The sequence below is a fragment of the Lutra lutra genome, chromosome 6 (genome assembly GCF_902655055.1).
Source record: "Lutra lutra chromosome 6, mLutLut1.2, whole genome shotgun sequence".
Taxonomy (NCBI): domain Eukaryota; kingdom Metazoa; phylum Chordata; class Mammalia; order Carnivora; family Mustelidae; genus Lutra; species Lutra lutra.
The window spans coordinates 100595235-100621370 of record NC_062283.1 but is presented as its reverse complement, the minus strand read 5'-3'; the positions used below and the strand labels follow the sequence as shown (position 1 = coordinate 100621370).

Sequence of the window (26136 nt, the reverse complement as noted above, 5' to 3'; positions counted from 1 at the left end):
GTGTTTGTACGTGTGTGTGTGTGTGTGTGTGTGTGTGTGTTTTTCACACCAGATTCTAAGTTGCTCATGAAAGGAACTGCTCATCTTTTTCACCTAGGCACAATGCCTGGTACCAAAAAAGCAAGCAATAAATATTTACTGTTGAATTAAAGCCAAATATAACTCTAAAAAGTAGCATTACAACAGGACTATTATAGATTTCTTATTGAGTTTAAATTGATAAGTGGTTTCCCATCTATCCTTTTATCTTTCTGATTACATATCTCTTCATATAGTATTATATTATAAATTCAGCAGTAAATCTCAATAGAGACCTACATTCTATCATGTTACACTGGATGCAATATAAGCTACATACAACTGGATATCAGAATCCATTAAAGTAAGTTTTAGAATTGAAATCAATTAAATTTGCAAAAACTCTAAGTAATTTCTTTTCATCCAACCTACCCGAAAATTATCCGGGGAGCTTAAATGAAGTTTTTCCCTAATATCTTCAGAAGCACCAGCACACAACCTATAAAAGATATGATAATTCCTTTCCTCTTTGCCTTGAACACAGATTCTAGATTTCTCTAGAAGGTAATGTGAAACAAATCCTCCAACAACTGAACTCTGAAAAACAAAACAGAGAGAAAATACATTTTGCATTTAAGGTCTGAAAGTATAACCTACCAATGTTAAATTATTCTTCTAATAAACATTTGTCTATATCAAAGAGGTTGTAACAGTTATCAAGTAAAGGGAAAAAAAGAAGATAACTAAATAAATGTAAGCTTACAATATTTATGAAGGTCATACTGAATATATATATTCTCCCAATTAGCTAAAGTAAAGAGAGAAACTCAAATGGATTTACCATGAGTTCAGTGACAGCACCAGTTCTGTCAAGACCCTTGTGTTTTTCTTTTTCTTTCTTTCTTTTTTTTTTTAAAGAAAAAAAGTAGACTCCAGACCCAGTGCAGAGCCCAATATGGGGCTTGAACTCATGACCCTGAGATCCAGACCTGAACTGAGATCAAGAGTTGGACATTTAACCAACTAAGCCATCCACGTGCCCCAAGACCCTTGTGTTTTTCACAAACACTTCCCAAAAATATCATCCCAAAACTCATTCTCACTTACCTTTTCATTGAAATGTATTTCTACAAATTTTCCAAATCTACTGCTATTATTGTTGCGAACAGTCTTTGCATTTCCAAAGGCTTCTAAGAGTGGGTTAGCTATTGAAAAAGAAATAAAAATATTTCATCAAAAAAACAGCATGAAGGAAAATTACAAAATATGCACAGTATGTTTCCTTATTAATACAGAAAAATGTTTTCAAACATATTACCATGAAGGAATTCACATGTAATGTCAAATCCCTCAAATATCTATTGATTACCACTATATTCAGGCCCTAGTAAAGTACAGAAGATGGGGAAACTACTCAAATTATGTAAAAAGAAAATGTAAATGGTAAAGGAAAGACTAAATTTTAAAGTCATTAGATTACAAAATTTAGAACTCAACTTTAAAAATTACTCCCTATAAATTTAAAGGTTTTCACAAGTACATCAGCCCTAAAGGAATAGGAAGTATAATATAGAGTAAACAGCAAACCCCTGGTGAACAAAATACATGCAAGAAGTTATTAGTTGACTTACTTTCCTAAAATATTTTATATATTAATAAAGCCTCCATACTTTTTTTAAAGCCTCCATACTTAATATTTTCATGTACATCCAACAAAATCTAACATATAAGTTACAGAATGACTAAAAAAGATCCTCAGAACAACAGTTTTTAAAATCCCAGCCTACAAAAGACTCATTTTAGATGTAAAGACACATGCAGATTGAAAGTGAAAGGGTAGAGAAACATTTATCACACAAAAGTCAGAGTAGCAATACTTCTATCAGACAAACTAGACTTTTTTGTTCTTGTATTGTTTTTATCCTGCTTTGGTGACAGGGTGGCACTGGTCTCAAAGAATGATTTTGAATATGTTCCCTCTATTCCATTATTTGTAAGACTTTGATAAAGACTGTCATTATTATTATTTTGTTAATGTTTTGGTAGAATTCACAAAGCCAATGAGGTCTTAGGCTTTTCTGTGCTGGGAGATTTTTAATTCAATTTCCATTCTTTCTATTGGACTAAGAAGATTTCCTATTTCTTGGATTCAAGATTCATGATTCAATTGTGGTAACTTGTGCGTGTTTAGGAATCATCCTGTTTTTGTCTAAGTTATCTGATTTGTTAGTATATAACTGTTTATAGTAATCTGTTATCACACTATGTATTTCTGGGGTTATCTGTCATAATGTTCTTCATTTCTCATTTTAGTTTTCAAGTCTTCTCCTTTTTTTTTTTTTTAAGATTCTATTTATTTATTTGACAGCGAGAGAGATCACAAGTAGGCAGGGAGAGAGGGGGAAGCAGGCTACCTGGTGAGAAGAGAGCCTGATGGGGGGGCTCAATCCCAGGACACTGGGACCATGACCTGAGCTGAAGGCAGAGGCTTACCCCTCTGAGCCACCCAGGTACCCAACTTCTCCTTTTTTTCTTAATGTAGTTAAAGTAGTGTCAACTTTATCTTTTTTGGAAAAACTGGTCATTACTTTCATGTTATAATACTGCTACTGTCTCTGTTTTATTTATTTCTGATTCTTGTTATTTCCTTCCTCTACGAAATTCCAGCATTTCACCTAAATTTATTCCTGTTCTAGGTCCTTATGGTGTAATGTTATTTATTTTCTTAATACAAGCATTTATAGTATAAATTTCACTCTAACATCTGCTTTTGCTGCATTCCATAGATTCTGGAATATTGTATTTTCTTTTTCCTTTGTTTTGAGACATATTTTGATTTACCATTTATTTGGTCCATTGCTTGTACAGTAGTATGTTATTTAATATTTACCGTTAAATATGTAATATTTACATTGTAGATTTTCCAGCCTTGTTTTATCTCTAGTCTTGTACCATTTTGGTTGGAGAATATACTTGGTATGACGTCAGTCTTCCTAAATTTGTAATAATTGCCATATCTCTTTCTATGTGATTTAGTCAGGGAGTGTTCTGTGTACTTAAAGAAATGTGTATTCTATTTTTCTTGGATGGAATATATTATATTTATATTTTAGAACCATGGTTCCTGATGTATGCTTCAATAAAAAATGTTCTTGGGGCGCCTGGGTGGCTCAGTGGTTAAAGCCTCTGCTTTCAGCTCAGGTCAAGATCCCAGGGTCCTGGGATCGAGCCTCACATCGGGCTCTCTGCTCAGCAGGGAGCCTGCCTCCTCCTCCTCTCTCTCTCTGCCTGCCTCTCTGCCTACTTGTGATCTGTCTGTCAAATAAATAAAAATCTTTAAAAAAAAAAATGTTGTTGAAAAAAAAATAATTTTTGAGGGTACTCATTTAAAACAAACCATATCAGGGGCACGTGTGTGGCTCAGTCATTAAGTGGCTGCCTTTGGCTCAGGTCATGATTCCAGGGTCCTGGGATCGAGCCCCACATCAGGCTCCCTGCTCAGCAGGAAGCCTGCTTTTCCCTCTCCCACTCCCCCAGCTTGTGTTCCCTTTCTTGCTGTGTCTCTATCAAATAAATAAATAAAGTTTAAAAAAAAAAAATCAGAGAAGAGGTGGATGGGGGATGGATAAAATAAGTGAAGGGGATTAAAGAGTACACTTATCATGATAAGCACTGAGTAATGATGTACAGAGTTGCTGAATCACCGTTATTTTATACCTGAAATTAATATAATACTGTATGTTAATTACAGTGGAATTAAAATTAAAAACTTAATAAAAATATTTTAATGAAAATAAACTCCCAATAAACAAATGTAAAATTTTAATTGTTTTTATCTTATAATAATGTATACACACCATATGACTAAAAAAGGTTTATTAGAGTCTATTGTTTGTTTTCTTTCGTGTTGTTTTTAAGTACTCCACACTAGGTGTGGAGCCCAATGCAGGGCTTGAACTCACAACCCTGAGATCAGACTTGAGTGGAGATCAAGAGTCGATCACAACCAACTGAGCACCCAGGCTCCCCATTAGAGTCTATTCTTATACTCACCAGTCTCAACTATAAACATCCCAGATTAGTGCCAATATTATATATTTTCTATCTGCAACCTCATAAATTGCTTCACAATGTTTATTACTAGAATTTTCTTATGAAATCTTTTAAAGTTCATCTCTCTTATTCTATCCACAGTAGAAAGCTTAACATGTATCCAAACCCTTTTAAATATTACTCTCCAGTTGTTTCATTTGCCAAAAAAAGTAAGAAAATATTAAAACTGAAACAAAAGTTTGCATATATACCTAACCTTTCTGATGGGTTAACAAAGTCAACCTGACTTGTGAAAAGCCACATGACTAGCTTCCAGCCAAAAGGGAACTCAATTACAGGTCTCCCCAACTCCTTTACTGGTGATTACTAGTTTTTGCTGAAGTATCTAATACATTAAGTAAAATATCCAAAATTAGGATAACAGCCTATCAGAAGATTACCGTAATGCTACTGATGTACTCATTCTAAAACCAACAACCAATCTTCAATTAAAAATGGCATCAAATGATTTCTATGTTCTGCTAGTTAACATCTACTACCCTCCACTGAAACGTTTGGAATAATACTTTCCAACTTTTCTCAACTATAGCACACTATGTATACATACACCACATTCTCACAGAAGGAACCGGGTTTATATCCAATTTGCAAGTAAGTTGTACCTCAAGGAAACAAGTCAGAATACTAATTAGTACTTTATTGAATTAGTCCATAATTTGTTTTAAAAGGTTATTCCCTCATTAAAGTGAGGTACTTTATAGTGAATAAAGCATTACTTATGAGATCTTCACACCTGGGTGTGTTGTAATACCACAATGAGAACTGTAAGTAAAACTATAAATTTATATCAAGAAACATGAAAAACTTCACTGATGCAAACTTTATAAAAATGTTTATTAGAGTGTTTATGTTCATCTACATGTATATTTCACATAAGTGTGAAAAAATATACACATTTGCTAGCTGTGATTTATCAAAATGCATGAACACAGAAGGACCTTAATAAATCTTTGTTCAACTGAAATTTTTCTTTAAAATAGTAACAGTGTTAAAATATGCTCTTAGTATAGCACATAGTTAAGGTGCCTGAATTTATTATATCCCATTTCCACAGCTGATGAGCTATATGCTCTTCAACAAGCCGTTTAAAGTTTTTTTTACCTCAGTTTTTAATCTGTACTGTAGGGATAAAATTGTACCTACCTCATTCTATGGGGATTTAAATTAAGAAAAGATATTCAGCAAACCACACAATGCATAACACATCTTACACATGTTAATTTCATCATCATTATGAGAAGAAAGAGAGTTATCTCATTTGGTACCTCAGGAACTAGATCCCTCCTCCCGCCTGGTGAGAAGTCAGAGACAATTTTGACAGTCATAGTCCCACTTCAGCTCTCATGCTTACGATCCATGGGTAGGTTTTACCTTCTCCCTTTTCCGTCTCTGGCTTGCCTACAGGCCAACCACATACGCAGCCACTGCCCTAGCCCACCCAGAACTTTCTCTCACTTTCTGTGTTACAGATTTACAGCTTTATCTTGAGAGAAATATGAAGCTGTTAAAAGACTAAAAGCAAAAGAGATCATCCCAACTTCCAAACAGAGAACAAATTACAGGGAAACAAGAATGTAAGTGTGGGGAGCAGAAAGGAATCTATGATGCAGGAGGAGTGTGGTGTGGATTCAACCTGGTGGATGACTAGACCAGCAGTCTCCAAACGGGGTGTAAGAAAACGTTCTAAGGGGTATGCAAGTACTGAACTTCAGGAAATCAATTTACAGACTCCTGCCTTCCAACTGTACTAAGTCATTAAAATTTCCCCTCAAAAAACATTTTAATTCTAAATAACCCTCTTCCTCTCTCCTTTGCAAAAAACAAGATCAACAAAACAAACAAGAGGCCAGAAAGCTTCCTGTATTTATTTCATTCATCTGAGAGATACTTATGGGTCATATTTCATGTATCAGACACTATTCTAGGAGACTGGAATAAATAAAAATCCCTGCCTTCTTAGCACTTACATGGGGTGAGAGGGAAAACAACAGACATTAAATAAAGCAAAAGATATCTCAGCAAAGATCTGTAGAAGATGGAAGAGTCTTTTGGATCTCTGGGAGAGCATTCCAGATCACTTAGAGGATTCTCACAAGTTTATTTCAGTATATATCTAACAATAAAAAATAATAATTTTAAAGATTAACAATACCTTCAACAATTCTATCATCAATATCTTGACCTGTTCCATAGGATTCAGTCAAATATCTGTTTAAAATATAGGATAAAAAAATTTACATGACAACAACATTGTACACATTATAATTGTAACTTTATTTTTTTTAAGATATTATTGATTTATTTGAGAGAAAGCACACCCAAGGGGGGTAGGGGCAGAAAGAGAAAGGGAAACAGACTCCCCACTGAGCAGGGAGCCCGATATGGGGCTCAATCCCAGGACCCCAGGATCATGACTTGAGCTGAAGGCAGACCCTTAACCGACTGACTCAGTCACCCAGGCGACCCATAGTTGAAACTTTAGTATTATTTAATATATGTAAAATTTAAACCAGGATCATCTCTGTAACTAGTCATTTAAAATTTACAAATTTATATTTAGATTTTTTTTATTTATTTATTTGACAGAGAGAGAGAGAGAGAGAGAAAGATCACAAGTAGGCAGAGAGAGAGAGGGAGAAGCAAGCTCCCCGCTGAGCAGAGAACCTGATGTGGGGCTTGATCCCAGGACCCTGAGATCTTGACCCGAGCTGAAGGCAAAGGCTTAACCCACTGAGCTACCCAGGCGCCCCACAAATTTATATTTAAATGCAACTATTCTGCTATCCCTTTCTTTTTTTAAGATTTGAGAGAGAGAGAGAGGGAGACAAAACAAAGCGGGGCGTAAGGACAGAAGGAGAGAGAGAATCCTCAAGCAGACTCCCCACTGAGCACAGAGCCTGACACCACTGGGGGCAGAGAGAATCTTAAGAAGGCTCCATGCTCAGTGTGGAGCCCGACCTCGGGCTCGATCTCACAACCCTGAGATCAGGACCTGAGCCAAAATCAAGAGTTGGACACTTAACCAAATGAGCCACCCAGATGCCTGTTACAGCATTTTAAACACTTGAAATGCAATTTGGATTACCTTGAACATCAAAATCAGCATTATTTTTAAACTGTTTTTGGAAATATTCTGAATTTAACCAACTATTTGGTTTTAAAGATGCCACACATTTTACACAAGAATATTCATTGTCTATATAAGATTCCAAAGTCTTCTGTGATAGCATATTAATTCAATTTATATGGTTAGAGAAAACAAGGTAATTTGCCACAGAATAACAAGGAAATTACCACTCTTCATGTTGTTTTAGCCAAAGATTAAATGTAATTGAACAACTATTTTCCCAGAACATTTCAAAATAAAAAGTAATCTTTAACTTAGAACATAAGTTTGTATTATAAGTTTACAGTTTCTAAATTATTTGTTCATTTTCAAAGCTGTATATAAACTATAGACTCACCATATGACTCTTACACACAGAAGAGAAGTAAGAAATTGAACCATTTAGAATTCCCAGAGTATTAGGAAGCACTCATTTAATCAGAATTGCATATACATAATGCACAATAACAAACTTCTAAATTAATTTTATATAAATAACTGAATAGCATACATCTGCATAAAAAAATAGAAAATGTCAAGAAGGGACCCACCAGCAATTGGCTAAGACTGTGTTAGTGGGAATAATACTGGTGAGAATTCAGAATGCACTGGTCCTACCAGTAGCTTCAACACTAGATTTAACTTTCCTAAGTTAACTGAAGTATGTAAACTGATGGAACTAAACTAATGAGTGCTAGGGTTCCTTCCGTATTTATAATGCAATGATTATAAACAAAGTGTGGAATTTAATTTGATGGCCACAAAGGGGATACACTGAGACAGGGTTATGATAGAATTAGAATAGATAGAATTAGAAAGCCAACTCTCATAAGCTTAAGGTAAAAAATGGTTTCAACCACACTCACAGCAGGAATACTGAGAACAGAATGTAAAGATTGACTAGCATGGGTCTCCTCTAGGATCCTCATAAGAAGAATATGTCAGAACTAGTTTTCAACAATCTATAGCTTAGCTTCCACATAAGGTGTCTGTTTTTAAAAGGGATAGAACCTACCATTTCAAACTATGTCATAAAGTATGCACTGGGCACCCTGCTGGCTCAGTCGATAGAGCATACAACTCTTGATCTCAGGGTTGTGGGTCTGAACTTCATGTTGGGTATAGATATTACTTACAATAAAATCTTTAGGGCACCTGGGTGGATCAGTCAGTTAAGATCTGACTCTTGATTTTTGCCCAGGTCGTTATCTCAGGGTTGTGAGATCCGGATTCTATCTCTCCCTCTCCCTTTGCCCCTCCCCACTCTCCCTCTAAAAAAATATAATAAATAATAAACTCAAAATAAAATCTTTAAAGAAATACAATAAAATAAAGTATGCAAAAGTATGCAAAGTCAACCTGTTCAATAAAGGAGATATTTGTATCTCTTTATTCATATCATGTTCACAGCAGTACTATTCCCAATAGACAAGATTTAGAAATAACTGAAGTGCCTGCTGATGAATGATTAGGTAAACAAAATGAATATTATGCAGCCTTAAAAAAGAAATCAAGGGGCACCTAAGTGGCTCAGTCAGTTAAGCCTCTGCCTTCAGCTTAGGTCATGGTCTCAGGGTCCTGGGATCGAATTCCGTATCGGGCTCCCTGCTCAGCAGAGAGTCTGCTTCTCCCTCCCTCTCTTGTGCTTGCTCTGTCTCAAATTAAAAAATAAAATAAAAAAAAAGGAAATCATGACACATGATACAACACTGATAAAACTTGAGGACATTATGCCAAGTGGGATAAGCCAGTCACAGAAAGACAAATACTGTACGATTCACTTATATGAGGTACCAGAGTAGTCAAAATCAGAAGCGGAAAGCTGAAGGGTAGTTGGCATGGGCTGAGATGGGGGAAATGGAGTTGTTTAACAGGCAGAGTTTCAGTTTTAGATAAAAAAAGTTCCGGAGATTGGCTGAAAAACAATGTGAATATACTTCATACTACTGAACTATACACTGAGAAATGTTTAAACTGCTAAGTGTTATGCTACAGATTTTTTCCACAAATTAAAAAAAATAAATAAACCTATTCAAAATATTCCAGGTTAGCTAAAAACGCCTCACCTTAGAACAAATTTTGTATTTTCTGTTTTGCCAGCTCCTGATTCTCCAGATACGATGATAGACTGACTCATCTTAAGCACCTTCATATCTCGAAAAGCCTTATCAGCTAGAGTCAAAATAACACATTAATGATGAGAGGTGTACTAAATACAAATTTCCTAAATGATACAGAGTTGTTTTATTATCAAAGAACACTTACTCTTAAATGATAAATGTGTGTTTATAGATAGTAACACTTTAAAATAAAATCATTCAAAAGTGTTCAGAACATCTCTAAAAGTTTTTACTTTAAATGTCCTATTTTATTACGCTGATAGCTAAGTAATATAAAATCCAAATAAACAACTCTTATGTTTGTACTAGAATGTCTTCATATTATGAGCTGTGGCTCAGTTCTTCCTAATTCCGGAGAAGATTTAAAAAAAAAAAAAAAAAAAAAGAATGCTCAATATACATATAATATATAAATATAATAATACAATACAATAATAATAATGATGATGATGATAATAATAATACAATATACACTGAAGTCCCAGGGAAATGAAGGCAGAGGGAAAAGCAAGAAGTAACAGCTACCAATTAAGAAATCTGGCAACCAAAAATTCATAACTGTAAAATCTGTGTGGTAGTAGTAGTATTACAAAGAAAAGTTGAGCACAATTTGATTCTGTTAAATGGTCTTATATTAAAACAGTTTCAGTTCAAAATTAGGTCCTAACCAATTTAGCTCTATAGGCAACTATTACTTCATTTCACACATGTGCTACCCATACAAATGAAGCTTTACAAATGGTTTTTACTGTATTGGGCCAAATGGAAACTACACGCAAAAGTATATTCATCCTTCTGACCAGGAGTTAGGATAAGGGGAAAACTTATCAACAATCTGTTCCACCCACTTTCATGATACTATTCTAGACACTTTTTTTAAGCAGTTAACAACTAAAAATAAGTCAGTCTATTTACATTTTAAACATATAATTTCTCTCCAGTGATGAGCTTGGTCATATTCAGGTTCTAAGGATTCTGAACCATTTTCTAGCTAATACAAAACATACTAATGCCTGTGAGAGCATCTCAGAACCAAAAGTCAATCCACTATTGCACTGGATTTGGCTGACATATTCACTCTATCTAGTACACAAGTCAGCCAAATTGGGAAGTGAAACCTGGTTTGGTCAAAACATAGGCATGAGGGGCGCCTGGGTGGCTCAGTGGGTTAAGCCGCTGCCTTCGGCTCGGGTCATGATCTCAGGGTCCTGGGATCAAGTCCCACATCGGGCTCTCTGCTCGGCGGGAAGCCTGCTTCCCTCTCTCTCTCTGCCTTCCTCTCCGTCTACTTGTGATCTCTCTCTGTCAAATAAATAAATAAAATCTTTAAAAAAAAAAAAAAAACCATAGGCATGAAAAGAAGGCCCAAAGAGAAACAGACTACACTAAGAACTACTAACAAAACATGTCATCATTTAACTGCTGGTTATGTCTGGATCCAAAGGGTTAACTAACATCTCTGTACCTGCAGTCTCCAGCTATGGTAGGGGTGTGTGTGTGTCAAAAAAACCCCATCTCTGTGTTCCTCAGAGCTAAAGATGAGAGAAAAGCTGAGGCAAAAACTGCTGTCTTCCCATGTGGATTCCTTAGAGATAAGAAGCATATATCATTTCTAATTCTTAACACTTATAGAGCCCTGATGTAAGATAAGGTAGGGAAGAAGTCTGCTCTTATGGCTCATATCTAAGCCTTAGCAACACCCTCACAAGTGATGACCTGGATAACGATGGAAGGCCTGGGCCTCAAAGCTATGAAGGAGGACACTACTAAGATGGAGCTGATCATGTCAAGGAGTCAAAAGAACCATTAGGTCAGCTTTTATTACATCCTACTTTCAAATGGGTGGACATATTTAGGAAGACACAGAGACATTTAACAAATATAATAATGTACAACTACCCCATGAGTTAGCTGCAAAAGTAGTCTTCTCCATCCTGTGTAAGATACATGCTCCTAAATAATGGCGATACGTTCAAAATAGATAAAGGCCAACAAAATATGTATTCAACTCACAGCTTTTATTAATCCAAAAGAAAAACATTAAATTTGTACAATATAAGGAAAAAAATTAAATTACTTACCAATCGCAAAGACATGAGGTGGCATTGTCCCAAGAGATTTTCCTTGATATGATTTTATTGTTTCTGAAGAATATATTTTAGGTATGTCAAAGTATGGGTTCACTGCAATCAGAATGTTGGCGACATATGTCTAAATAGAAAAGCGTGAACATAAAATTTTCCAATTACTATTTTAATCTAAAACTAAACAAGGCTCATGGGAGAAAGAAAATACAGCAAATAAGACACCTTTAATTCTTTATATAAATTAGGACTTCCAAATTTGCATTTCAAGCCCTAAACATATACTCTACAGGACCCATATTTCTCCAATTCTTAATAAATACTTTCAACTTCTCACCCTGATATGCACCTCAAACTCAGCAGATCTAAAATCAAGATTACCTCTCTTGACTATCCTTTGCCTCAAAGAACACACTCTCCTCCCATATGCTCCTTCCTGCCCCCTGGTTCACAGCATCACCACCAAGCCACCACAGACATTGAGAAAGAGGCTGAGTCTGAGCCTCTATTTCAATCAGCCTTCTTTGTTGACTCTACTTAAGAACTCTACTCTCCTACATCTATTCCTACAGCTTGAGTCTTGGTCATTTATATTCCTCACCTGGACTACTTTATTTACGCTGTTACTAAAGAGCTTAAAGAGTTCACAGGATCCTCTAGGCCAGTCTCCATCACTGAAAGCCAAGGATTAATTTAATGCTCTGGTGACCACTTGGTCCCACATTTTTTGCAAAACAACGTATGTGAACCATTGCCTACAATACTGACAGGCTAAATGTTTAATGAGCAACTTCAGTTTGCTTTTAAATTTGGAATTTAACTGTGGCTCTAAAAGACCAGAAAAATGCACCAATAGGATTTATAAAATTCCTTGTGGGTAGAAAAAGAGTTGTGGTTTAGCAATTAGTTGTTGTTTATCAGCCAAACTAGGGCAGGCAGGACCATATTTTTCTCTTTTCTGTTCCTAGTCATAGAAAGGAAATGATGCGGAAACCAAGAACTCTCAGACTACTAATCTAAAATTCAATGAAGGCTCTCAAAAATGTTTACTGCAGTGGAGTAAAAAAAAAATCTTAAATTCCAGGTAATAATCCTTCTGTGGGAAACAAAGGAAAATAACAGAGATTTTAGTAACAAATGAAAATGTTAAATTTGAGTTAACTATTGTTCTACTTAAGTCTAAGGAAGAAAAGTATTAATTCTGGTTGGTGAGAAATAGAAAAATATCAAATCTTAACTCTTATTCCAAACTGCTTCCATTTCTTCCATATGTTATAGTAATAATAACTATAGTTATGCACTGCTGATTTTTAATAGTTTTGTAACTAAAAGACATATTTGGCTAGGAAAAAACATACCAATCATGGCCTCAGGTAACTTTGAAAATACTGGTTTTCCAAACAGAAGCTGATGCCAGACAGTCACAATCTAACAGAGGTCATTTGCCCAACTGCATACATATTTTAGGAAAATAAAGATCAAAAAATCTAGGAATAACCCTAAAATACTCCAGAGTGATAATAGACATTATACATGAAAAACAAAAACTAAAGCGGGTAATTTTTTTTATCAATCATGCAATTTAGTGCTCGCTTCGGCAGCACATATACTAAAATATCAATCATGCAATTTAGGAAAAGACTTGTAGGTCAACTAAATGTGAAAAAAGACAACTAATATTCTTGAAAGTGTAACTAGTATGCATATAAATCTCCAGTTATTAATGGTCAGAGTCAGTAATGTGCAATACACTGCAACAAAGGAAATTTAGTAAAATAAAATAAATATGAGTGCTCTACCACCAAGTAATATAAGGCATGTACAGAAAAAAAAGTGACCTTTTCTGTTTGAAAGGTAATGTTTCCTGGTTAGCTCCAAATCAACTTTTAATGACTTATTACCACAGTTCAATTGTTTTAACAAGTTTAAAAAAATGTGTATTATTTTGGTAACTAAAACAGCATTTAGCATACAGCAGCTTCTCAATTTTAGTCTGCTGATTGAGTGAATTTTGCTTCTAAATATATTTCCCATCAAAAATAGCCACATATCAACCCAAATATATCCTGTTCGGTTGATTTTGAAAAAAATCAAAAAAGAAAGTGAAGACTAATATTGTATACAATTGAAAGACGGCAAGTAAACTCTCCTGAAGAAGACAAGACTAGTTCTATTTCCCAGCTGTCACTATGTGGACAGATGGTAAAGACTAAAGGTAATTTAGTCAGAATTAAGTCAGTATAATTAGGCAAATTGATAGTGATATAAAAGATTAAGACTGCCATTTGATCTGGGAAGAGTCAAAGAAGCCATGTGTTTTCTTCTTTCAAAAATAATGGAGTCCCATCTTTACAACAGGAGAACTACATTTATCTCCAGCTAACAAAGGAATCTACAACTAGGTCATATTAGAATAAAACCTCATACATGCCCAATGAATAATTATAATTAAAACATACTAGTTAAGTATCCATCTGAACAATGTGGTATAAACCTTAACTAATATTAAAAGCACTTTCTTTCATTTTTTAATGTTCTGGTTTTATAAGGTAAGTTATAGAAGGTTTAATGAAATATTGCAACTATTAGGCTCTATGATCAGTGTTTTAGTGTTTTTGAGATTTCCTCAGGTACTGCTTTCTATTTTAATTTACATTTCTTTGTCACTAAAGTTTTCATTTCAATATACATTCTTTATCTTTTTAAGTTACCTTAACTTTTTGCAGAATATGGAAAGTGAATTAACTAAATGTATTTATAGATATATGCCAAAAATAAGAAATCAAAATCCCAAATAATTAGTGTTTTTTGAAACAACCAAATTGGACTTAAGTTGGAAAGATATTAGATGATGTTCTGAATTCGTTATTTCATTCCACAAATATTCATTAAGTGTTCAGAGCAATAAACTAGAAAAAAAATCCTTATCCTTATGGAGTTCATACTCAATTCAACAGGCTCAGATAAAATTTTCCTGTTAGAAAATTTGAAGCTTGACAAAAACCACACAGCAGCATTTAAAACAATTATCGCCACAAAACCCCAAATCATCTCTAAAATACTTACATAAATTCTGTCTTTACTGTATCGAACTTTGATATTATGAAGAAGAGTGGCTTCATTTAAATACATCAGTGAACCTGAAACATAAAATTTGTAAAACACTAAATATTTGAAGAAGAAAAGTAAAATAAAACAATACTACCTTAATCTGAATCACTCTGATCCAAGCTAAAATCCACCTGGCTAGGTTAGATTTAATTCCATCTTTTTAAAACGCTGGGACATGTAAAACCCCAGAGGCCAATTTAAAATATATCCAGTTTACTTATGTGTTACAGTGGTATTTTTAAACAACGAATTTCCAAAAAGGTGAGTACATCTAATGATTACAGGTGAGTACATACTAATGAAAGCTGGCTAAGAAGTTGAATACAAGTCAAGTGGAAATTAAGTACTACTTGAGCGCTGATTTTAATACTTTCAATACAACAAAGTGATTATACCAATCAAATCAGATGCTCAGAATTTTACAGTTTAGAATGAGAAGGGACCATGAGATCATTCAGTCAGTGCCTTACATCTGATATGAAATAAGAGTCCCAGAAAAATTATATGTGTTAACCCAGCACATGCAGCTAATTAAACAATACAATCAGGGTAGAAATCTTGTTTTTCTGAAATCTGCTCTACTAATACACCAGTATCTCTCTCTCTCTATATATATATGCAGTATTTTATATATATATATATGTATATATATATATATATATATAATTGTTAACATACATTGTATCATACATTATCATAGTATAATATACTCTGACTTATTCTATTCTCCCAGTCTAATATAGACTCTCCTAGCCCTCCACTCCCTTGGGTTTCATTTCTCCATTTCTACCACATGCTACAGTAGACAAAACCACTCTTTTTCCCCAACCACTTTGTTTCTATTATTAGCGCACTCTCTCTTCTCTAATTCATCCAGACTACTCAGCACATAAATCTAACTAAACTAGAACACTAATTAAATCTCTCTCCTCGGGACGCCTGGGTGGCTCAGTTGGTTGGACGACTGCCTTCGGCTCAGGTCATGATCCCCGGGTCCCGGGATGGAGTCCCACATCGGGCTCCCAGCTCCATGGGGAGTCTGCTTCTCCCTGTGACCTTCTCCTCGCTCATGCTCTCTCTCACTGTCTCTCTCTCAAATAAATAAATAAAATCTTAAAAAAAAAAAAAAAAAAAAGAATAGTTTAAAAAAAAAAAAAATCTCTCTCCTCTTCGGGGAGCCTGGGTGGCTCAGTGGGTTAAACCTCTGCCTTCGGCCCGGGTCATGACCTCAGGGTCCAGGGATCGAGCCCAGCATTGGGTTCTCTGCTTGGAGGGAAGCCTGCTTCCCCCTCTCTCTGTCTGCCTCTCTGCCTACTTGTGATCTCTCTCTCTCTCTCATTGTCAAATAAATAAAATCTTAAAAAAAAATCTTTTTCCTCTTCAAAAAACATCAGTGAGTCTCCATCAACTACCAAAATCCATATTCAAGTCTGATAATCAAGGCCCTTATTAAACCTGCATTCAACTCACCTTTTCATATAATTTTTATATAATTGTCCATAACTCCCTTTACTAACTAACTTGCAGGCAGACTAAACTACTTATCAAACCCAAATATATTCATGCATTGGACTCTACCTCTATATCTCTGTATGTCAAAAATCTACCCATACTTTAAGGTCTGTTCAAAAATTATCTCACAAAGGATAATTCCCCTACCACCACCACCACCACTAGAACTACTTTCTTCTTTGTACTTTGTTTATAGTGCTTACCACAGACCAGTCCTGTCAAACAAGAGTTTCCTATGATATCTACCTCAAAAAAGACTGTTTATGCCTCTACTGTCATATAATGCAGCCAGTTCACTTTCCAAGCACACATGTCACTGTTTTCTTTCTTTTTTTTTTTCTTTTAAGAGAGAGAGAGAAAGACAAAAGGGACAGGAGGGGCGGAGGGAGAGGAAGAGAGAGAATCCAAGCAGGCTCAACGCCCAGTGTGGAACCCAACATGGGGTTAGATCTCATAACCCCAAAATCATGGCCTAAGCTGAAATGAGGAATCAGATGCTTAACCAACTGAGCTACCAGGTGCCCATCTCACTATTTTCTACTGCCATTTGTGGCAGAACACAACAAGAAGTTACTGAGTGAAGACTCCTAACAGTTGAAAGGCATCTTTCCCTTGAATTGAGAAAGATCTGGAGAAGGTAGGCAGCAGAAGTATATCTAGTCTGGCTTCTGGGCACCAACCTTTCTATATCCCTATACTACTTCCACCTTCATACCCCAAGAGCCTGATCTACATGTCACTTTTTCTTATCCAAAACACAATGCTAAACCACTCCCCCTTCTCTCATATTCCTCTGAACTACCATTCTGAAATACCATTTACCTTTCCAAGTCTTAATGAAATAAAATAGCTTGAGTAGTACAATTTAAGAGGAAGACCCTTGTGTCCACTGGCAGATATTTCACTACATAGGGGTTTATTTAGTTTCGTTAACAGATATTCCTGATAAGGCTGTGGGTGTGTATGGAAGGAAGTAAAGAAATAAGAGCAAGCTGTCATTCACATGTCAGTATGGGTTTAAATTATTAGGTTTTTCAGGGGAACATATTGTGGGATTAGGAATTCTAACTTAAAGGAAGCACAGAGAATATAATACAATCATGTTTTAAAATATTAATTTAAGAAATGGTTTAAAAGTAATTCAAAACCATTTATTATGTTTAGCTACATGTGGATATGTAAACAAAAAAGCATTATTTTAATATACAAAAAGGACTAATTTGTAGTTCTGAATGTTCCGGCAAGTTTTAACAGAAAATAATCATTTCTCTGATTTTAAATACTGTAGAATCTCATTCTTTTGTTTCTTTCTTTCTCTTTTTTTTGTTTTGGTTCTGATTACTCTTCAAAAAAATATTATCCCATAAAACAAATTCTCTAGCAATTTTGGAAAGGAACTCCACATGTTTTTTTTTACTCAATCTCCTACACCTAATAACAACAGCTACCACTTGAGAGACTGTTAGAGGTCAGGTACTGCACCAAGCATTTTAAAAATATCATCTCTAAACATGCAATATATACATTATTACTCCCAATTTACAGGTGAAAAGCTCAAAGAGGAGAGATAAATTGACACAGGCACACAGTTTCCTAACAGCAGTCAGAATTAAAATTCAGGTTCTCCCTGAGTCCCTGGCTCTCCCATTATTCTACTACTCCATGCTGTCCCATTCACATATGGAGACCTTACACACTTACTCAAATGTGAACTCCAGAGAAAAATCAACAAGGACAAAATACATTCTTTTCTCTTACCTTTTTTCTTCTTTAAGATTTTAGTTAATCTCTACACCCATTGTGGGGCTTGAACTCACAACCCCAATATCAAGAAATGCACGCTTTAATCACTAAACCAGCTGGGAGACCCTTTCTTCTTTAAATGGAGAGTTTTTGATGTCAGACCCAATTAATGATACCCATGATTCTTAAACAATGCCAAAGAGGGGTGCATGGGTGGCTCAGCAGGTTAACTGTCTAACTCTTGATTTCAGCTCAGGTCACTATCAGGGGCATGAGACTGACCCCATTTGGAGCCCCATCTTGGGCTCCATGCTAAGTAGGGAGTCTGCTTCTCTCCTTCTCTCTTTCCTTCTGTTCCTTCCCCAGCTTGCACACTCTCTCCCTAAAACAAATAAATCTTTAAAGAAAAATACTGCCAAATAAAAAATAAAACTGTGTAACCTTGAAAATGTAACAATAAACATAGCCTGTTCACAAGGCTAAGATAAAATACAAGGTTCTAAAATCCTTTTTCATTTAGCACTTACTATACATTTTTTTAATGTTTGTTTCCTTTAAACAGTGACATTAGGGACGCCTGGGTGGCTCAGTTGGTTAAGCAGCTGCCTTCGGCTCAGGTCATGATCCCAGCGTCCTGGGATCGAGTCCCGCATCGGGCTCCTTACTCATTGGGGAGCCTGCTTCTCCCTCTGCCTCTGCCTGCCATTCTGTCTGCCTGTGCTTGCTCTCTCTCCCTCTCTCTCTCTGAAAAATAAATAAATAAAATCTTAAAAAAAAAAAAAATAAAAATAAACAGTGACATTAAATGGGCCCTCTTGACTCAACTTCCAAATTCTGATTCTAGATGAGCTTCAAAATAACTCTTTCAAAACTGTTAACAAGAGATTTTTGGTTCAGACTTCATAGTAAATTATTACTATTTCCCACATTTACACAACTGAAATAACACTTTAAAAGGACATTCAAGACTCTTTCACCAAAGTACAAATGTGAAACAATAATGAATTCAGGACTTTTGAGCTCCTCCATTCACATGAACCTTCACATCAAAAGGCTACATTCCTTCTGAACCAGTATAGTATACCTAGTATAAAACCACTAATTTACTTTTTGGAAGGATAACTTCCTTTACTGCACTGAGAACTATTTCTTGACCTGATACTTACAATTATCTTCCACATCTTTTTTGCTATCTTCTTCTGCAGGGAACACTTGGTTTATGAGAGCCAAAAATATCTAACAAACAAAACAAGAGCTCATTAAACTAAAAGCTTATAAATAATAAGGAAAATAAAGGAGATTAACTGGTTGCATACCTGTAATAACAGCAACAGTATGCTTTTCATTAAAATGTAATACAAGATCCTTCTATTTAATAAGACACTAACCCAAAAAGAGGATAATAACCTTACTCAAATATTATCCATTTACCATGAACATGAAATCAATAATGGAAATCAATAAAAAAGATCCTATGCTCTAACGCCTACAATGGGGCAAAACAAGAAGCATGTTAATATTAAATTTACATGGTATATACTTTAACATTTTTTTTCTTAAATTTAATGTTTGTATATAAAGCAATTTTATTGTTTAAAAATATATATTAAATATGTGAACACTACAGAGTATTATTTAATTAATGCTATTGTTTGAGTAAAGCATATTAGACCCAAATTCCTATATAGAAATGTATCAGAAATCTAAACAGTATCCAAAACTATTTGGTCCATAAAATAAGTCTGTATTTATTATACCACTTAAATGCTATGGCTCTAGTATTAAGATAGTATCTTGGAAGAGTGAATTAAGGTAGTATCAGCAGCCTGGATTTACTCTGTAAACTACAGCAGTAGTCTTATACTCACGCATGTATGTACATGTGTAGAACTATAATACTATTTTTAAATAACTGACAATTTTTCCTTAGAGTTTTATTTGATATGGATGGAAAGTTCAACCACAAGAATAACTGTAATTGTTTGAGAAGTATAAATTTATAGATAACTGTTAGAATGACATGAATAAAATTTAATACTCTTTAGATGTAATTTGAGATCACTTATTCTAAGTCACACCCAAATTAGAAAACTGTCAGGCCTAAAAACTCTGGAAGTTACTTATTCGGAACCCAGCACACATGCTCTTAATGTTATAAATGTGCAAAGGTTTACAAGATAAATCACAAAATCAGAATTGATCCATAATGTACATTAAGTATACTAATGGCAATATAAAGCAATCTATAACTTATAACAATGATTCTATAGGAAAATGTATTCAAAAATAATTGCTCATGTCACAGACATTAGCCTTCTTTCACAGCTGTGACAAAGGGGTTAAGGACTCGCCAGACCCCAGATTTTGGTTCTTTCTTGTTTGGAGACACATCAAATATAAGAGGCTCCTGAAAGTGAGGCAGCAGTGGAAGACAACAAATTCCTAAAATGGGAAGGTTAAGAGCAGGGGTAAGAGGCCAGTAATGAATCTTAAAAGATAGTTTCTCTCTCCCCTTCATCCCCCAATCATCACCAGCCCTCATCTTCTCCCTTTTACTGCCTACTCAGTGAGAAAGAAAATTTGTTTCATTAAAGCAATTGTTTTCTTTTTAGAGGGAAGATGCATTTTCTCCTATCAAGGGACGATCACATAACAAAGCACACATTGATCACCAGCAGTAAACATCTACCACACATCAAACACAGCATATCAAGCTACAGTGACAAAACGGACAAATAAAAGTCTCTGCATTTGAGAAGATTACAGTCTAGTAGGGAGGAGGAGAGAAATATAAAATATCTCTGATAAAATATTACAGGCAGCTAAGAATTTTTAGCACTCCTCCAAAGAACAAATAATCAACAGTAAATCCTACTGCATGGGAGGAGGAAGGAGAGACTGGGTATCTGTGGAAAAATTTTCAGAAAGGAGGTGACCTCAGTCTTAAGAGATAAATAAAATTTGCTAAGCAAAAAGCTATGGAGAGTGACAAAAAGAGCACTGTGAGCAAGGACACAAAGCACCCAAAACCACCTGATATATGGTGAGGGCATGATAAATACTGGAGAGGAAAGATGGAAGAAAAGGAAAAACAGACACACAAGTATAAGCATATGGCAAGAGCATGAGGAGGAGACTGTTGACTGATAAAAGAGAAGACTAGCAAAGTGGAGAGAAAAAGACAATGTGGACCCATAATATGCCATATACTTAGGGCTTTAGCCTAAAGTCCAGTTTGCTGCAAATAGGGAACATGAAATCAATTTAGAGGTTCAAGACAGCATTTTTAACAGCAAAAAAGATATTTAAAAACATCAGAATGTATCACATGTGATAAGGATGTTTAATTTATGAGTATGCATACACACACAATACACATACTTGTTGACATACATAATCTATTTCTTATAAATATATACACATGCACAATACACACATCAAATGCAATGTAAAATCCATTTCTTACTATTGGCCACAATCAAAAAAATTTTAAAGCCATTACAAAGTCATCAGACATGTTCCCCACCAGAGCTACTAATTCCCTTTTCCATGCTTCTACTATATCAGCAAACAGATCTACTTGACTTGTCCATCAATTTATGCAATTAATTTCTTCATATTTAAAAGATGATGTTCTCTCTACCACGAACTACCAAAGCAAAAGACTGCTACTCTTATGGATCTTCTCAACTATATGGTTATTATGGCATGTTATAATTTAAGACCCTGATGAGAGAGTAAGAGAAAAAATTAAAATTAGAACCAATCCCTGAGAACTTGTTAACTTCCAAAAAATGCTTATGGAAAGAAGCTTCTTAGTTTATAGAATTAACTACAGATCCACAAAGTTTTCATAACTCCACAATTTAAATTTGAAATATTTTTATTGCTTCTATGTATGTACAGATTAATACCAATAAGGCAAAGCTGAAAGCACGCAAATATTTAAAATAGGAAAAAGCATATACTCATAAAGTTTCCTCTATGCCTGAACCGAATTATTTTGTCACCTGTGAATAAAACAAAATATATACAACAGAATATACCTAGGAAATAATACTTTTCATTTCATTGCAGCCTTCAATTTACTGTCCTTATAAAATATGCTACACAAAAATGAAAAAAAAACTTTTTAAGGATACTGAAAAGCTCACTAAATTTCTATAACCCTAAATATGCTACTTTGACATACTGGTAATTTTGAATTAAATGCTCTTGAGAAGGAGCAAGTGCAAGAAAGCCATTCTCACCCTCCTTTTTATCCCTGAAATCAGGAGATAAAATTCCTATGTGAAAAGTGCCCTGCCTGTACCAGGCAGAAAGAAGATATTCTTATCACCCAAGAAAGGCCAAGACAAATCTATACAAACTCTGTCATACTAACTCGTACCTTCCTAATTCCTTCACCACAATGTACTGCCCCTAACCCAAACCCCTTTGTCTTATCAATGCTTCACAAATTTATTGTTTCTTTGGCAAAAAGGTGTAAGAGCTTTCTGCTCTGGTCACTTCTTTGGATCTTCATTCTCTTGTGAAGATATACACATACACATATACACATAAAAATGTAATAAAAATGGTATGCTTTTCTACTATGAATCTGTCTTATATCAGTTTTATTCTTAGGTCCACCCAAAGACCTAAAAGAGTAGAGGAAATTTTCCCTCCCCTACAACTTCAAATATATGAAAATAATTGAGCTTATTTCTTAACTCTGTCATTCTCTGAACATGTACAGCACTGTAAGTACAAATAAGTACTTGTTAATAAGAGGAAACACTTTGTGTTTTCTTTCTTGAGAGTATCTTTAATTGGCCTCCTCTAACACAGCACATTATATATTATGCATTTAGGTTCCTGGGTTGTTTACAGTAACAGAATAGTTTTCTCTGTGAAAAAACCTCATGAGAGATCCACCTTGTTTTTCTAAGGTTCCCAGAAGGATGGCAGTCATATGGCATTAGTTAACCATGTATTAGTAGAATATAAATTATTCACGTACAGTCACAGAGTCTAAAGTAAACAGAAATGACATCAACAAATTTAGTCAGAAGATCTGTTTAACAGGAATATTTATTAAACTAAAAATTGTGAAGTTCTCCCACAAAAAGAGACCTTATAGTCCCCATGTACACTCAGAGAGACTCCTGATCACATTTTCCCCAAACTCCCATTTCGTAATACTATCTAGTCTAAGGAAAAAAAGAAATAGATGCCATGTATACAAAATTAAAATACACTTTTATATTTTAAAAACTATCATTATAACAAAAAACCCCTATCATTATAGTGAAAATATTAATAATAATAGATGGGTTTGCAACACTTAAGTATCCTAAAAAAAAACTTAACTATCTTTATTTAATAGAAATATATTTATTCCAGGGGCGCCTGGGTGGCTCAGTGGGTTAAGCCACTGCCTTCGGCTCACGTCATGATCTCAGGGTCCTGGGATCGAGCCCCACATCGGGCTTTCTGCTCAGTAGGGAGCCTGCTTCACCCTCTCTCTCTGTCTGCTGCTCTGCCTACCTGTGATCTCTCTCTCTCTCTCTCTCTCTATCAAATAAATAATTTAAAATCTTAAAAAATTCCAACCCCACGTTAATAAATTTAAGTAAATAAAAAGCTTTAAAAAAATCATCTAGAAGCTAAAGCAAAAAGCAAAATTTGATAAAATCCCATTCACTTCCCATATTTTTGTTTTATAATATGTTGACTACATTACAGATACATGAGCTTTAGCAATATAGTATAAGGAATAAAAATGTTATTGTTCATATTTTATCATATAGCTATATCTTAAGAATGAGATAATAAAAGGCTCACTAGATTTCTGTCTGATTTTATGATAGGACATCACTTTTTCCCTGGGATGTATACTTACACAATAAATTAAATAACTCACTAGAAAACTAAGACTCACTTACCAGAAAATTGCTTTCCCTTACACTGTGCTAGGAATATCTATTTCATTAAGAAGGAAGATATCTCTAGAAAAAAACAAATTTTGAAATCTCAGCTGAGAAACTCACCTTGCCTTTTTGGTTCAAGGGTTCAATTGTTAAGCTGTCAGGGCCAATATCTACAATATTGCCCATCTGAAATCCATCTGTAGGGTGTGGCGCCCAAACGGGCTTTCCATCCTCCATTTTTGAAGGGAGTGTCCACTATCTCCTGTTTGAAAGGAACAAATAAAACAACATGAATAACTCTGGAAATAAAAAATAAATAACATATCTTTCTAGAAAGCTAACATGTAAGTTGCAATTCACAGAAACACATGTCGGCCCCGCCACAAGTAATCCCCACCTCTCTCCATTTTGCCAACCCTGACCCCTTTTATCCACCTTTAGATAAGGACCAAGCAGAGACTATACCCTCAAGTAACACCTGCTCTGCTACTACCTTCCTTCAACTGCGACTGTAGTGGAGTACGACACTTTGAGCAGTACAAAAACTGGGAAAAATGGTCACAGTTTTTACTTAATGCCCCAGTGTAGCTGGTAACACCACTTCCTTTTATTACCTCAAGTATTCTGAATCACACAATAAATTCAACAGCTGTCCCAGGAATAGTTGTTATTGTGCAGAGTTAACTAAGAGTTTAACAAAAGTCATCTTAAACCTGAGGGATAAAAATGAGACATGTGGGGGCACCTGGGTGGCTCAGTGGATTAAGCCGCTGCCTTCGGCTCAGGTCATGATCTCAGGGTCCTGGGATCAAGTCCCGCATCGGGCTCCCTGCTCAACAGGGTGCCTGCTTCCCTCTCTCTCTCTCTCTGCCTGCCTCTCCGTCTACTTGTGATCTCTCTCTGTCAAATAAATAAATAAAATCTTTAAAAAAAAAAAAAAATGAGACATGTGAAAGACTACCTCCTCTGAGAAACTTATCCTGATTATCTGAGACAACAGGAATGCCTCACCAATGTGGTTCCCTATATGTATCCTCACATTTTTTTTAACTGAAGTAAAACTTATACACAATGAAATGTACAATTCCTATGTATACAAGTTGGTGAGTTTCGACAAATACATACACCCATTTAACAAACACCGCATCAATATATAGAACATTTCCATCATCCCCTGGCAGTTCCCTTATGGTCAATCACTAACCTCCATAGGGATCCAATGTTCTGGTCTGTCTCATTATAAATTAGTTTTTGCCCTTTCTTGAACTTCATATAAATGAAATTTTATAGATTTTATGTGTGGCTTCTTTCACTCAACAAAATGTTTTTGATATTCAACCATGTTGTTGTATATACTAGCCCACTGACCAATTATACCACAATTATTTTACTGTCCTACTGATGGACACTGGGATTGTTTCCAGTTTTTGCCTATTGTGAATTCTAATTTTTCAAGTGTTCTTATAAAGCTTCTTTCATGCTTAGCATATTTAACATTTATAATTCAACCCAAAGTGTTCATGACATGTAAAACATTTAATTTTAAAAAGCTCGGATTCTATGAGACTAATGTGTAATAGTGAATTGGCTAATAAGTGATCCCAGATGTTCGAGTTTCAGCATCTCAATGGGAACTTATTTTTCTTTACTTATCTATACTTAAAGAATTAAGTTGATGTACATACCACAAACTCTCCTCTTTTGCTGAATTTGCAAATCTGGGATTTCCCATGTGGATGTTCTCAGGTCTATTCTCTCATGAAGGTCAAGGACGTGTAGTATGTAGTTCAGTCAAAAAGCTGTGAACTACTGGCATGTTTTCAATATACTTGTTGGTTAATGTCTTTTATGACATGACTACACAGTGGGATTTGCTTTTTCCAAACAGCAAATGCTAATAGGTTTATGTGTAATTCCAAGATAAGAAGTTTAATGACGATCCATAGAAGTGAATCAGTAACACTGCTTCAGACTTACCACACCTATGTCCACACACTTTACCTAAATAATTCTATGTAGTCCCATGGCTTTAAGTGCCATCTTCAGGTGAGTGACACCCAAATTCATTGCTCTAGCCCATTAACAGCACTCAGTTGAGTTCTCAGGTGTTTATGTGCCTAGTGGACATCTTCCCACAGGTACCTCTAAAAGATGTAACATTGCTATGATTATATTATTACTCTCTTCCACCACACCAGCCTGTTATTCCTTGTGTCAGTAAGGGCACCAACAACACTCAATTCAAATCAAACATGGAGTCATCCTCAGTTCTTCCAGCTCCCTGCGAATTCATATCACTCCCCTAAACCTGTCAATTCTATCTCCAATAGGCATTTCATTTTTACCCACTTTTCTATATTGCCTCTGTTATCTAGTTAAAACCAACAGTCTTTTACCAGGACTTCTGTAATTAACTT

At 35.2% G+C, this 26136-nt stretch overlaps 1 protein-coding gene across 10 annotated transcripts in view; it reads right to left on the bottom strand.

Moving 5' to 3' along the window:
• Positions 1 to 26136, bottom strand: part of MYO6 (myosin VI) — a 145699-nt gene that overhangs the window by 66970 nt on the left and 52593 nt on the right. For all 10 annotated transcript variants that reach the window (XR_007128063.1, XM_047732913.1, XM_047732914.1 and 7 more), the window contains exons 2-9: positions 23840 to 23981; positions 18974 to 19043; positions 14508 to 14581; positions 11439 to 11568; positions 9304 to 9409; positions 6284 to 6339; positions 1126 to 1223; positions 451 to 615 (exon numbers count right to left, since the gene is read on the bottom strand). Coding sequence is in view for 9 of the 10 variants with exons in the window: in XM_047732913.1 (XP_047588869.1) it covers positions 451 to 615; positions 1126 to 1223; positions 6284 to 6339; positions 9304 to 9409; positions 11439 to 11568; positions 14508 to 14581; positions 18974 to 19043; positions 23840 to 23956 (816 nt within the window). In the remaining variant the exon portion in view is untranslated. The remainder of the gene's footprint in view (positions 1 to 450; positions 616 to 1125; positions 1224 to 6283; positions 6340 to 9303; positions 9410 to 11438; positions 11569 to 14507; positions 14582 to 18973; positions 19044 to 23839; positions 23982 to 26136) is intronic.